General features: G+C 39.4%; 1 protein-coding gene across 1 annotated transcript in view; it reads left to right on the top strand.

Moving 5' to 3' along the window:
- LOC148851579 (WD-40 repeat family protein / notchless protein) overlaps window positions 1–14,457 on the top strand; it is a 65,361-nt gene that overhangs the window by 35,697 nt on the left and 15,207 nt on the right. Inside the window, exons 6-8 of the mRNA XM_088945237.1 lie at window positions 677–804; window positions 6,623–6,822; window positions 7,711–7,774. Coding sequence (XP_088801363.1) covers window positions 677–804; window positions 6,623–6,822; window positions 7,711–7,774 — 392 coding nt within the window. The remainder of the gene's footprint in view (window positions 1–676; window positions 805–6,622; window positions 6,823–7,710; window positions 7,775–14,457) is intronic.

A 14,457-nucleotide genomic window follows, 5' to 3' on the forward strand; every position in this document is an offset into this window, starting at 1 on the left:
GAGATATTGGCTGCAATACAAGGAATTCAGATTGCTAATCAACTAGGAGTGGAGAACCTATTAATTGAAGGGGATTCTAAGGTGATTGTGGGCTGGCTGTCAAATCCAGGCTCAGTTGTTTGGAGTTATAGGAACCTCATCAAAAAGGTTAAATGTTTGACAAGGCACATAACATGTAGATATCAATGGGTGTAGGGAGGCAAATGCCTTGGCTGATTATCCTGCTAAACAGGGTTCTACTAGGGATCATTTATTTTGGACAGCATTGTAATTGCTTTCTGTTCTCTTGTAATGTTTAGGGGAGGCTGCATCTCGTGCCTCTCCAAGTGATTCTTGTAAAATCTTATTTTTCTTGAATAATGAAATCATTTTCAGTTATAAAAAAAAGTGGTTTTCAAAGAAGTTGAATTATTTTCCTCATGGCTTGAGCAACATAATTGAATTTGCAGAAAAACAATATTAGTTGGGCCTTCTTTTGCCACTCTTTACTGAGTTAACAAAATTGTATAGGTTTTGGAACTAACCTTACTATATTTTGCCTTCTGGATGCAAACTATCTTTCATTTATAAATTTTATACTGTATCTTTCATTTTAAATAAAAGGTTTATGGCAGATACAGCACCTTAGAAACTGTTGTTGAATAACTATAATATTATTCTGTTCATTCTTATTCAGGACACAAAAATTGGGTTCTTTGCATTGCATGGTCCCCTGATGGTAAGCATCTTGTGAGTGGGAGTAAGGCTGGAGAACTTCTGTGCTGGGATCCACAGACTGGGAAGCCATCGGGCAAGCAACTTATTGTAAAGTTCACATGTTATCGCATTCACATTTATCTTATTTAGTGTAAAGCAATCAAGTCGTTCCATCAACAACAATTACTTGTGCTAGTACTTGAACATTTTTAGCTGTAGATAGAAACATCTATTCATGGCATTAAATTATTTTTATTTATCTATATGTAAAGTCTTTTGCACCATTCAAAGTCTTCATTGATGGCATCTTGGGGTCAGATATCCTTTTCCTTTTTTTTTGATAATCAACAGTAAAATTTCATCAAGGAAAACTGCAACACTGGTCAGAAAAGAAAGCAGCAAGCTAAAACTGGTGAAACAGGTTCAATTTTAATACAAAATCAGTATTCCTAAAAAAATGACTGTTAATACAAAATCAGCTCCTATTCACATGGACATCTAATTACAACAATAAATGGACATTACAGATTTCCTTGTAATGCAGAATCCTTTTCAATTTAAAGCTTTGAGAATGTATTTGGTGTGTCATCTAGACAATCAAGGGTGTTAGGATGTAATCTTTTTCTTTTAGTGAAAAATTTTCTTGATTCTTCAAGAAAATTTAAATAAATAAATAAATAAAAGGACATTACAGATTACAACCCGGCCCTGGACATCCCCATTCAAGCTAGTTCCTTGCCACCCCTGCCCTGACTAGAGAGTCTGCTAGTCCATGTGCCCTTTTGGGCAGGTGTTGAATGAGCTATTCAATATGGAGCTTAAGTATTTTGCCTTTCTCGCCATCGGCCTGACCAACCAAGGAATCATTTATTGTTTTTCATCCAACAAAAATTATAGTTTGCAGTCTCCTTCAACCTCCACATTTTTCATTTTGTACTCATCAATTTGAATCCGTGATTCAAATCTTGTAGTTCAGCCCTTAGAGAGTTTCCAACACCCATAGGACCAGAATAGCTAATTAGTATTTGTCCATTATGGTCCCAGATCAAACCTCCAATCCCTGAATGTCCTGGATTCCCAAAGCTGCATCCATCAAAGCTGAGTTGAAGTTTGCCCATTGCTGGTGCATACCAATTGACTGCCCTTTCCACTTGGACTTGAACATCCTTGTTTTTATATATCTTTTGATTGTAAGTGCAAAAACAAAGGAAAAAGAATAACAAATACGGTTCCTTTATAAAAGATTGACAGAAATGGAGAATATTTTTGGGTATAAATGGTACTCTACTGTGAATTTTAGACTGGTAGGACATTCAAATAGTTCAAGACAAAGCACTCTTTGGGTTATGGGTGAATTGAAATTGTGGATGTGATAGGCAGCCGGCTGATCACTTAAGCCCAGCCTAGGAAGACAAAGTACCCATGTGACTGCTCCGCTGTGGTTTGTTTATACAAGGAAGCCACGTCGCCCAAGTTAGTTATCCATCACAGTCTCATCCATGTGCAAGTGATGTATAAATACTATGTAATCCGATCTCCATGGCATGAAGTAAGAACCCTATTATCCCCTCTCTTCTCTTCCTCTGTATCTTCTCCTTCTTTCCTCTTACTCTGTTTCGGCCTTTCAGGAGGGTGAGCTCCCTTGAACCAGCTTTTTGTTTTGACTTTGAAGTGGACTTATCAATTGGTATTAGAGCCTAGCTCTCCGATGACCAACACAAGGTTGATGGTGTTGGACGATCGGGTCGATAGAACAGAGGTTGAATCACACAAAACCACCAACAAGATGAAGGGCATCAAGGAAACACTCTTTGCTTTGGTAGGGCAGATCGAACGAATGTCATCTTCCATTTGTCCCACATTGGTAGTATGGGATGTTAATGTGAGATATTCCATATCAGTAGTATGGGATTCTATTGTGGGGTATATATGTGCTTGGGCTCCCTTCCTCTAACAGCTAGCTTTTAGGGGTGAGCTCTCCTAAGGCACATGACAAATGGTATCAGAGCCTACACTATGCCTCTTAGTTGCAATTGTGCGGCGCAGGTGGTGATGATGATATTATAGTGTTCGGTCGGGACTAGGTGGAGTAGTGCAAAGGTAGCCTGCGTGGGCGTCGGGACTGTGGAGCGTGGTGGAATGTTATGATCCATTTGTCCCATATTGGTAGTATGGGTTGCTAATATGAGATATCCCACATCGGTAGTATGGGATGCTGTTGTGGGGTATATGTGCTTGGGTTCCCTTCCTCAAACAACTAGCTTTTAGGGGCGAGTTCTCCTAAGGCACATAACAGGATGACTTGGTCATTGTATCTTGGATGTGTGACTGTTTCTTGAGTGAGGTCTGCACTTGGAGTTCCAGAAAGGACATGATCTGATAATTCTGAGGCCTTCCTACTTGGTGGTTGACAACTTAGCCAAGGGAAGGGTTAGGAAGAGCAGGTTGTAGTGGGAGACCAATCTTCCATGCATATTTTTCAAGGTGTCTAGGCGATTGTGGGTGACATTGGGGTGCCTAGTCACTTAGTTGCCTAGGCAATAATAATTATATAATATAAAGAACTAACTTTTAGATAGTTCCCTAGTTTAATATACCACTCGTCATGTATATAAATTGAAAAAATAGCAATTCTCTTTATTAAGAACATAACATTTGCTCAAAAAATGTGGGAAGTCATCAAATCTAAAAGATAAAAATCTTACATATATTAATTTCATTATTTTCAAAAATAATACTACTATAATAAGTATTTAATAGAGCAATTTCATATCAACTAGCATCTAAGGAAGGTTATTAACTTTATATGATAAATATTCATGATGGAAAGTAAAATAGAAAAAAACAAGGATGGAGTTTCTGTTTCATTTTTTTAGAGAGAGAGAGAGAGGGAGAATAGAAAAGAACCTCATACTTCTATTCTTCCTTTCCTCTTTTTTTTGTTCTTTTTTTTTTTCTTTCTTTTTCTCTCCTCAAAACCCTTTGATCTTTTAAATTTCAATAGTAGAACATTAAAGCAAAGTATAAATTGTATATATAGCATATAATAAAATGTATTAACACATATTAATAAGACATACCAATATAAGTGATATTGTTATAAGGTGCCCTCCTTGTCAACTAGGCGGGTGCTTAGTCACCTAGGCGAGCGCCTTGTTTCTATAAGTCAAGGCGTTTGGGTGAGGTGCCCAGACAAGAGCACCTAGTCGCTTTGACAATTATGCTTCCATTGTACTTATGTTGTTTATAAAGAGCTTTTTACCTTGTTGGACTCCTCGGATGCCTTGAAGCCTTTTGTATAAGCTGATGCATTAGAGGAGTCCAACAAGGTAGAAAGGCCGTTATAAACAATGTAAGAACCATGGAAGCTTGGTCCCCTACTGCAACCTGCTCCTCCTAACCCATAGATAATGTAAAATTCAGAGAAACAATAGATATTGAGACACTTCATCAAAGAGGCTCCAGACTGGAGCCTTGTTATCAATACTGGTGTTTTCTCCTGAGTTAGCTTTTTACCGTTCTTTGATTTGTTTTGATAGCTTGTTATGAAGTTTATGTTATTATCTTTGTTGTTTTCCTTTTGTTGACTTTTTTTCTTTTTTGATAGTGAAGGTAACTTTCATTAATATAAAAGAGAGACAAGTTAAAAGCTTTTATTTGGAGATGTTATCACTACAAGAATTACAATTGAAGTAAACCAAAAAAGCTTTTACTCCCTTAACCAAAGATGGTTACCCTCAGCATTCATCTTACAAAGTCCTATAAGCTTTTCACCTAGATCTCATCTACTCATGCCTCTATATTCACAGTGACTCGATGCCCATTCAGCAGCAAATGAACAAATACCAGCTACAATTTTTCTTCTTGACCTGAAATTTTCTTTAAAGATGCACCTATTGCTTTCCTTCCTCTCCCCCAACAAACAGAAAATGCAATGCTGCTTCATGAAGGTCTTCCTTTTTTCCCACCTATATTATTTGGCTAGAAAGAGAAAATTTCTCCTGGATGAGTTGGAATTCCTGAATCCTGAGTCTTGAACACCAAAAAAATTAAAGTCCCAAATAAAGATCACCAAACTGCTACACGAAAACAGACACAACATATATTCCTCTTGCCTCTTACACATTACAAACCCACTTGGCATTTAATTCTTGATTTCAGATTCTTTAGTTAACATTCTGTCCATAGCTAATAACCAGGCAAAAGCATCAATTCCCTGGAAAAGTCAGTTACCCCAAACTCCTTTCACATTAGTTGTGTTTCTATATATATATATATATATATATTTGATAAAACTGGCAATGTTTTGTTAGTTTGATCAATCTGGAAAGTTGGCAACTAGATGCCTTTAAACACCCAAAAGTGATAAATGATATTCCTTTCCTCATTTTGGTATGCAGTATGGTTTTTAGCTTTTAATCTTGATTGCAGAAGTTCATCTTCCGTTTGTTTTTTGTAATTTCTTTTACACCTTTGAGTTTTTTTTTTCCTCCTTTTTTTGGGGTGGGGGGAGGTAAGGGAGGGCTGTTCTGATAGTAAGAAGGAAAAAATACTGTGTTGTTGCTAAGTTGTACTCCTCTACTGGACAGGACAGGAATGACTGAATACAAAGTCCTCATTACCATGTTCCTCTTAGTCAAACAGGCCACAAGCAACGGATTGAGCGCTAGCGCTCAAGCCGTTGTGCAGTAGCGCAGCCAGTGCAACAGCAGCATGCTAGTGCGTGCACCCGTTTTGAGATTATCAAGTGAACATCGATGAAAGTTGTAGGGTTTGTAAGAGTCTTTTCAGTAGCCTGGAAAGAACTAAAAAGGCTAAGTCGGAAAAGAGAATCCTAAAAGGGAGACATTGGTAAATTTTTGGATCTTCAAGAATAAAAGGTGTATTCTGCTAGAAGTGGAGGAAGTAGAGGGACAGATAAAGTTTCTTTTACTAGAAGAGGAGGTAGGGGGAAGAGCTATCACTGAAGTTTGATGGCTGGCTTGCTGTTATGGCTTCTTTGTGGTACTAAGAGTGCTTGAGTGGCTCATGGGGTTATTGATTTGTTTGTGCGGAGGGAGTCTTGAGTCTTCCTGTGTTATTTTGGGCTTTGGAAAGTCTTTTATGTTCCTTATTTAGGGGCTTCAGCCTTCTGCTTCATTGTTTGGAAGTCCCACTAGTGATTAGGGTTTAGGGAAAGTTGAACTTGTACATGACACTGCTGGAAGATCTTGCTTCTGGAGAATGAATAATCTTGAGGAGAAATTAGCTATTGAGTGTTAATTCCTAATAATCATGTCAAACACTTATGTTCAATCCATACCTCAAGACAGGGGCTATGTTTGTTATGATTATGTTGATTTATTGCTAGAATTTCTCTTCCTTTTTCATGGCTTTTACCTGCTTTAATGAATGTGTTTATGATGCCTGTTTCTTTTTGATAGTAGAGGAAATATGTCATTAATTTCTTGATCACAATTGCCAGTAAAAACATGGGCAAAGAGCAACAGCACAACTGTGAAAAAAAGGCCATGCTGCCAACCTACAACCCTGTACATCATCAACATTGTGCAAAGTGCAAACAACCCCAAAAGAAAGACCCATCCTGTCAGAAGGGAAAAAAAACAAACAACATGTTCTGATGTCTTCAATACAATCACTGAACCACAGGAGATTAGATAAGTTGAACTGATGACACTACCAATGTTACCGAACAGAAAAGAAAGAACCCTAACTGACTTCAACACTACCTTACCCAATGAAATGGAACATCTTGAGCTACCACAAATGCCCCTTTTATGCTCTGCCACATGATTCACCACTGTCCTGGGGCCTTGACCTCTTGTATTCTTGGACATCCCCTTTTGGTCTTTCTTATGTGTTGCTAAAACATGGTTTCTTTGATTAATTTTTAAGAGATTTAATTTATGGCTTTACCACATCTCAGGGCCACAAGAAGTGGATTACTGGCATATCATGGGAGCCAATTCATCTGAATGCTCCATGTCGCCGATTTGTAAGTTCCAGTAAAGATGGTGATGCACGAATTTGGGATGTTTCATTAAGGAAATGTGTTATTTGCCTAAGTGGTCACACACTTGCAGTAACTTGTGTGAAATGGGGAGGAGATGGAATGATATATACAAGGTAAAACAACTTTTGAATGTTAATTTATGTTGACAAATATTTATTGGTTTGATCATTAAGTTTATTGGTAATGAACTAGTGGTTTGATATTGCTTCTATTCATGGGTGATTTTTCTTATTTATACACTGGTAAGTGAGTCCCTATTCCTACTTTGATAAGTGTAATAAGTGAGTACATCCTTGATATAGCCATTATTTTGGCCAAGTGCCTGAAATGAACTGTTGTTTTTGTAATTGTTTTCTTTTTCTAATACTTTATTGTGTGGGAGATAATTAATTTTTCTACTTAGTGAACTGTTTGGCATTCTATGAGAGAGCAGACTTGGTAACTTGCTGGTCTCTTTGGGAAAGCTAACTTGGATTATACTAATTTCATACTGTCTGATCATCTACTGGGCACTGGGTGGGTGCAAGGGCTCCACAATTTTGGGTTTATTTACTTGGCGATATCAGCAGAGTTTCCCTAATTGGTCATCTTTTGGTTTTTAAATGTAAATTTCCAAATGAACATTTGGTATGATGCCTGTTTGATTGTTTGAATTTGATCATTAAATCAGCTTTCTCCCAGTTCCGTTTGACTCTAAAATAGGATAAAGGAAACTGGAACTAGATTGATTGCCTTGTTTTGAATTTACACTGTAAGACACGTATTCATGTTTTGAACATGAATTCCTTCATATATTCATGTTTTGAACATGAATTCCTTCATATATTCATGTTTTGAACATGAATTCCTTTACACTTGAGTTCAATTTGTTTGTTTGTTTGTTTATTTTTGATTGGTGTGGTTTTGACTAATTTATGATTGTTTGCTACGTTTTCCGATTAATCTTTATGATACTGTAACTTTAAATTTACAGTTGGAAGTGTTCAATTGAACTCTTGCAGCTCCCAGGACTGTACAATTAAAGTGTGGGAGACTTCACAAGGGAAGCTGATCCGTGAATTGAAGGTAAATGCATCTCTTCTTATAAGTGAATTTATTTTTCAGTGCTTGATTGTGTATTATTATGCAGTTGCAAGTTGTTATTGTTGGAAGTTCCATTAACCATTATCAGTACCATATCTGAATATGTTTCCGTTCTCCTATTTCAGGCAGCAATTAGTAGCACCTTATTCTCTTTAGTTGCCCTTCTCCTGGATGTCTGCTCAGTCCCATGTGCATCTGAATGTCTTTCCTTTATAGACAGTACTGAATCTTATGGGTAGCTCTATAGCATGTTTCCATTTTTCTCCTGCCACTGTTGCACATCTTGAGAAGATCTGTCATGAGTACTTGCACCATGATTGTTGTTCAGACCTTTGAATGGTCCTTTCCGCTTCTTTGCTGGCTTAAGTCATTTATTCACTTTGTCTCCTTTCTTTTATTTTGGATAAGTTAGCTTCATGTTTATAGTTGGTGGTTTGGTTGGGCTTTGTTTTAAGCTCTCAAATGTTTTGTAAACTTCCCGTAGTGAGAATGTCGAATGGGCCTTAGTGTCTTTAATTCTTTTAAGTTATGTTTTAAGTTTATGTTCTTTTAGTTATGGGCCTCTTTTGTTTTGTTTTATGATTTCCTTTGTGCTGGTCGCCCCATTAAGGGCATCCAGCGAATTGTGCTCAATTTAGAATTAAGAGAATAAAAGATATCTGGAGGGGGGGGGCTAGAGAAAAAGGATCAAACTCTTCTCTTCTCTCTTCCCTTCCCTTCTTCCTTCTTCCACATACCTACGTTGTCACTTTTCTTTCTTCTTTCTTCTCTTTTCTATATTTTCTGAATTATTCCAGGTGTACTTCACAACTTGGTACTAGAGCAGGTTCTCACCTTCAACATCTTTCTCCTTTCTTAGCCCATACACAATGTGTATGGAGAACTAATCGGCTGATCAATTAGTGGATTATGTAGCCCAGTTAGGAGGTTTTCAAAGGGTTTTTTGTGGAAATTTTCATCCTTAGTTGAAGCCTATGGAAGGTTCTTGGAGATTTTTCCCGAAAACCCTAGAGATAGTTTGAAGCTGGCACTTGGTGATCGAAGGGGGAGCTCTTTGATTTTTATTAAGGGCAGTTTGTGTTGGATAGAGTTATGGAACCTCTGGTAGGAGCAGTTGAAGTTTTTCTCATTCTTCCATTTTGCTGGGCCCTCTAAAACCCTAGTTTTAGGTGGTTGAAGTTCTTTGCTTGGAATAGAAAATCTAGCTTAGTAAAACATTAATTTGATTTTTGTTTGCATCTGTCCACTTAATGAAGCAAATTGGAGGAGAAACCAAATATTCCATAGATTCTGGATTTGGACATGGGGGGCCAGTGGAGACTAGTAGGGGTAGTGACTACTATAAAGTTGGATGGAACCAATTATTTATCTTGGTCTCAGTCAATTAAAATACATGTATGTAGTAGAGGGAAATTATGTTACATTACCAGGAAAAATAAGAAACCGGCGGAGGATGACCTTACCTATGAATGGTGGATGCAAGATAACTACATAGTAGTGGGTTGGCTAGTGAACTCCATGCAGCTAGATATTAGTCAACACTATTTGTAGTTGGCAATTGCAAAAGGTGGTTAAGTGTCACGGAGACCTATTCCCAAAAGCTAAATGTTGCCCATTCGTACTATTTGAAGAATTATGTGAATAATCTAAGATAGGGAAGAAGCCCTTATCCGTCTACTTCTCCATGCTGAAATCTCTTTGGCAGGAGATTGATTTGATGGAGGCCGTTGTTTGGGGTTGTACAAAGGATGCAGAATGTTTCGACAAAGGTTGAAGTGACTTTTTCTAAGGCTTGATCACTATGCTAATGTTGGGATGAAGCCGAAGGTAAACATTGGGAAGAAAAATGTTATCTGTGAGTGCTACAAGAAGCCTAAACATACTAAAGATACCTGTTGCAAGCTGCACCTAGAGCTCATTCCTGCTAGACTCAAGAATGGAAACAATAGAAAAAAGGATTGAGAATGGAAAAGGTGGAAATGCAAATGTAGCCACCTCCTTATTGAATGGATAGGGGCAAAGTGGTGAGAAATCAGTGGGAGAGCAACTTCTAGCTGCCATGGATGAGTATGAGAAGTATGGCCGAATGATCAGTCATTTGGAGCCTACTGCTACAACATCTACTTCATTAGAGACAGTTCCTTTGCATATGCACATTCAGGTATTCGTGCCACTGCAAATCATGTTACTAATCTAGGTACTCATAAAATTCCTTGGATAAACGATTTTGGTGCCTTTGACCATATGACCAGTGTTTCATAGTTATTCACCTCTTACCAACTCACTTTCTGGTCGGGACAAGATATCCCTTAGTGATGTCTCCATTTCCCCTATCACGGGAAAGGGAGGCATTAAGACCTCACATGTCCTGACCTTATCATCTATTCTTCATGTACTTAATAATACCAATTTGCTTTCAATTAGTAGTTTAACTAAACCCCTAAATTGCAGTGTGACTTTTTCCCTTCATATTGTGTTTTTAAGGACATGAAATCTTAGATGATTGGGAGTGGTCGTGAGGCTAATGGGATATATCTGTTAGACATACTAGTGTTTTGTTTTGTTTGTTGATGACTTTTCACTATATAATTGGATTTACCTTATGCACTCTTGTGCTGAAGTGTCTAAACTTGTGTAACAGTTCCATGATTATATACCGAGTTTGATACCTGCATCAAAATAGTCTGATTGGACAATGTATTGAACACTGACGTGGGCCCCACAACTGCGGTCCCACTGTGTTCGTAGGGTAGAAGATGTTCTAGTCTGCCTAGGGTTAGCTATTGGTCATTTAGTTGTTTCAGTTGTTATTTATTTCAGTTGTTTTGCTCTATTTGTTATGTAAAGACTAAGGGCATATCTGTCCTTTCCATGTAATGAGCATAACCTATAAATATTAATTAAAGTGGTGGCGGCAGAACATTAAGCTTATGCTCCTCCTTTCAACCCTTGTGTTCTACTGCTTCTCCTCCCTTTTCCTCTTCTCTCTTCTTTCTTTCCTTCTTATCTTCGATCCTGAAATCCATTAGGGTTCAAGACTGATAACAGTCCTGAACTTCTACTTGGTATTAGAGCAAGGTTCTCTCATGTGAGTCTAGTCCAGCCGACCACATGAGAACCATCTAAGGCTGGAAGCTGAGAAAGCAGAGTTCGTTGACTGGTTCTTGGAGATCTCCAGAGGATTAGCAGCTGTTTGAAGAAGTGTCACAGTTGTAGCGAGTTGGTGATCAGGAAGAATCAGAGAAGGCTAGGGTTCGGGTAACCTTGGTAGGCAGCAAACTGCATTCTACTGTAAGTCTTTTATTTTCTGAGAGAAGTAACATCAGAAATGATAGGTTGGACCTATCCAGCAAGGGTGGCCGAACTACTCTAGGGTTTTATCTCTCTATTCTCTAGGGTTTCTCTAGGGTTTTGCCTTATCCTTGCGGCAAACCCTAGTATTAGGCCGAACCTTGTGATCTTATCCCTGCGACAAACCCTAATAGTTCTCAACATTGATCAGTTTTAGGGTTTCATATTAACCCTAATACAAACCTTATCCGTACGGTACTGTCTAGAGTGTACGGCTCTTAGGACTGATTAAAACCTCAAATTGGCTTCAGCATATCAGATTGCTCTTCAAACTGTTTTTCAGTTTTCTTTTGGGGTTTCAAACACTTTTGAAGGGGTGAAAACAGTTCGGACTGTTGCTGTTGTGTGTGGTTATTGATTCCAGATCAGTCTTATACATATTTCATGCACATCTATCGTGAGTACAGATTGGTTCTATACTGATTTTGTGGCTGTTGTTGGGAGTCCTAGTGCTGGTTTTGACTGTAGTAACCATAATTTTTGATACTTCTGGTTTTTGACCGAAATGGAGTTTAAGAATCAGGTAGAAGGCAGTTTTGGGAACAACAGTTATGGTGGTGGTTCTAAGACATGTTTTCAGATTACAACCGTAAAGTTTGATGGATCGAACTATTTGGAATGGGCCCAATCAGCCATGATGGCTATTGGGGAAGGGGCAAAGTAGGGTATCTCTTGGGAGATGTGGCAGAACCTTCTAAGGGAGACCCTATGTATACCAAGTGGGTCCAAGAAAACTACTTGGTTATGACATGGCTCTGTAATTCTATGCAGCCTTATATCAGCCGAAATTACTTATGGCCAAAGGCAGCCAAGGAGATATGGAATGTGATGAAAGAGACTTACTCCCAACCCCTTAATGTTGCCAGAGCATATGAGTTGAAATGTGAGGTGAATGCCCTTCAACAGGGAGAGAAACCGGTGTCGGTCTACTTCTCTACCTTAAAGTCCCTGTGGCATGAGATTGATCACTTAGGGACTCTTGAGTGGGAGAGTCCCAAAGATGCTCAGATACATAGAAAGCACATCGAGACAAACAGAGTGTTTGAGTTTCTGGCAGGACTGAATTCAGAATGTGATATTGTGAGGCAGTAGATTTTGACCAGAGATAGTGTGACCCTCTCTCAGGCATACTCCTTAGTGCACAGTGAAGAGACCAGGAGGAAAGTCATGATGCAACCTTAGCCGCTTACACCTGCCTTGGTAGCTGTCAAACCCAAAACAGAGGGTGATTCAGAGAGGGACAGAAAGAAGGAAGATAAAAGGGATGTGGTGTGTTAGCATTGCAAGAAACCTAAACACACAAAAGAAACATGTTGGAAGTTGCATCCACATTTGGTCCCGACAAAGTTGAGAAATAAAAAGTGTAATGCTCATGTGGCTACGACTACTGATTCAACATCCTCATCTGGCACGAGAGGCACACCATTAGAGACCTTAGCTGCAGTTCGGGCTGCTCTAATACAATTGGAGAAGGAAGTTGGCAGTTCAGCTCAGTTACCGCAGTGATCATCAGCTCCGGCTACATCGGCCTTTGCACACTCAGGTACTCGAGCCTCAGCCTACCATGCCTCCGCTCCAGGTACTACTGAACCGTGTCGGGTAATAGATTCAGGTGCATCCGACCAAATGACTAGCTTGCCCTCTTTGTTTACTACTTATCGCTTATCCTCTGGTAGGGATAAAGTATCTATAGCTGATGGCTCTCTTGTCCCTATTTCTGGCATGGGTGACATCAAACTGTCAGATACTATATCCTTGTCCTCTGTCTTGCATGTTCCTAAACTGGATATTAACCTCCTTTCCGTTAGTAGTATTACCAAACATTTGAACTGCTCAGTAACATTCTTTCCTGTCCGATGTGTTTTTCAGGACATGGAGACGAAGAAGGTGATTGGGACTGGCTGTTAGACGAATGGGATCTATCTGCTCGGGGAGAGTTCTCGTCGGGAAGAGTCAGTAGATAAGAAGTTACTTGTTTCTCAAGTTGTGAGTCCGGTTATGTTGTGGCATAACCGATTTGGTCATTTATCTTTTCGGTCCTTGAAGAGTCTGTTTCCTACTTTGTTTGAGTCTGTTGAGTCATCTCAATTGAAGTGTGAAAGTTGTGAGTTTGCTAAACATTGTAGAAACTCTTATTCATTGAGTAATAAAAGGAGTAATAGTTCTTTTGATATTGTGCATACTGATGTTTGGGGGCCATATCACATTCCTTCTATGGGGGGGTGCAGGTATTTTTTGCTATTTGTTGATGACCACACCCGATTTTCGTGGGTTTATCTTATGCGATCACGAGATGAGGTGCCTGTCTTGACCCAAAACTTCCACCAAATGATCCTAACACAGTTTGATGCCAGGATAAAAGTGCTTAGATCTGATAATGCAAAGGAATACTTTGCTAAGCCATTGGCATCGTACCTCCTTAATCATGGGGTTATCCACCAGAGCACGTGCCCTCATACACCTCAGCAGAATGGGGTTGTAGAGAGGAAGAATATGCACATCTTGGAGGTGGCTAGAAGTATTATGTTTACCTCCAATGTCCCTATTCGCTTCTGGGGTGATGCTATCCTTACGGCGGTATATCTTATTAATCGGATTCCTTGTCGGGTTCTTGATATGAAACCTCCTTTTTCCCTTCTATACCCCAATGAGGAGTTGTTCACTATTCCCCTTAAGACATTTGGTTGTACCTGTTTTGTTCAGCTTCTTGGTCCCCATCACTCCAAGTTTCAACCCAAGGCCTCCAAATGCATCTTTCTTTGTTATGCACAAACTCAAAAGGGTTATTGTTGTTATGATCCTGTCTCAGGGAAGAAGTTTGTATCCATGGATGTCACTTTCTTTGAGGAGACACCCTACTATTCTCGGGTCTCTCCTCAGGGGGAGAGTAGTGAGCGTAGAGATTTGGGTCCTTTTCTTCACGGGGAGTGCAGTGAGGACAGGGTTAATACCTTTGGGGCTGTTCCCTTACCTATTCCAGTTGGTGATGAGGGCTGTAGTAGCGAGGGTGGTCAAAGGGATTGGGAGTTGAGAGTCTATCATAGGCGATGCAGGCAGGTTGATCCCGGTCATCAGCAGTCCCAGCCAGCTACAATCTCTTCTGCGGCTCCAAGTCCAGATATTACAGTACTAGGGTCCACAGAGACTCCTTCCATTGTTGCTACCTCACCCTCTGCAGATGACCTTGACCTTCCCATTGCCCTCCGTAAAGGAAAACGGCATTGCACCACATCTACAGCCCACTGCATCTCCCAGTTTTTGTCCTATGATCGCCTATCTCCCTCCTACAGGTCCTATCTCACCTCCGTTGCTGA

Source organism: Nelumbo lutea, chromosome 5 (genome assembly GCF_056320005.1).
Source record: "Nelumbo lutea isolate HS-2025 chromosome 5, American lotus-T2T, whole genome shotgun sequence".
Lineage (NCBI taxonomy): Eukaryota > Viridiplantae > Streptophyta > Magnoliopsida > Proteales > Nelumbonaceae > Nelumbo > Nelumbo lutea.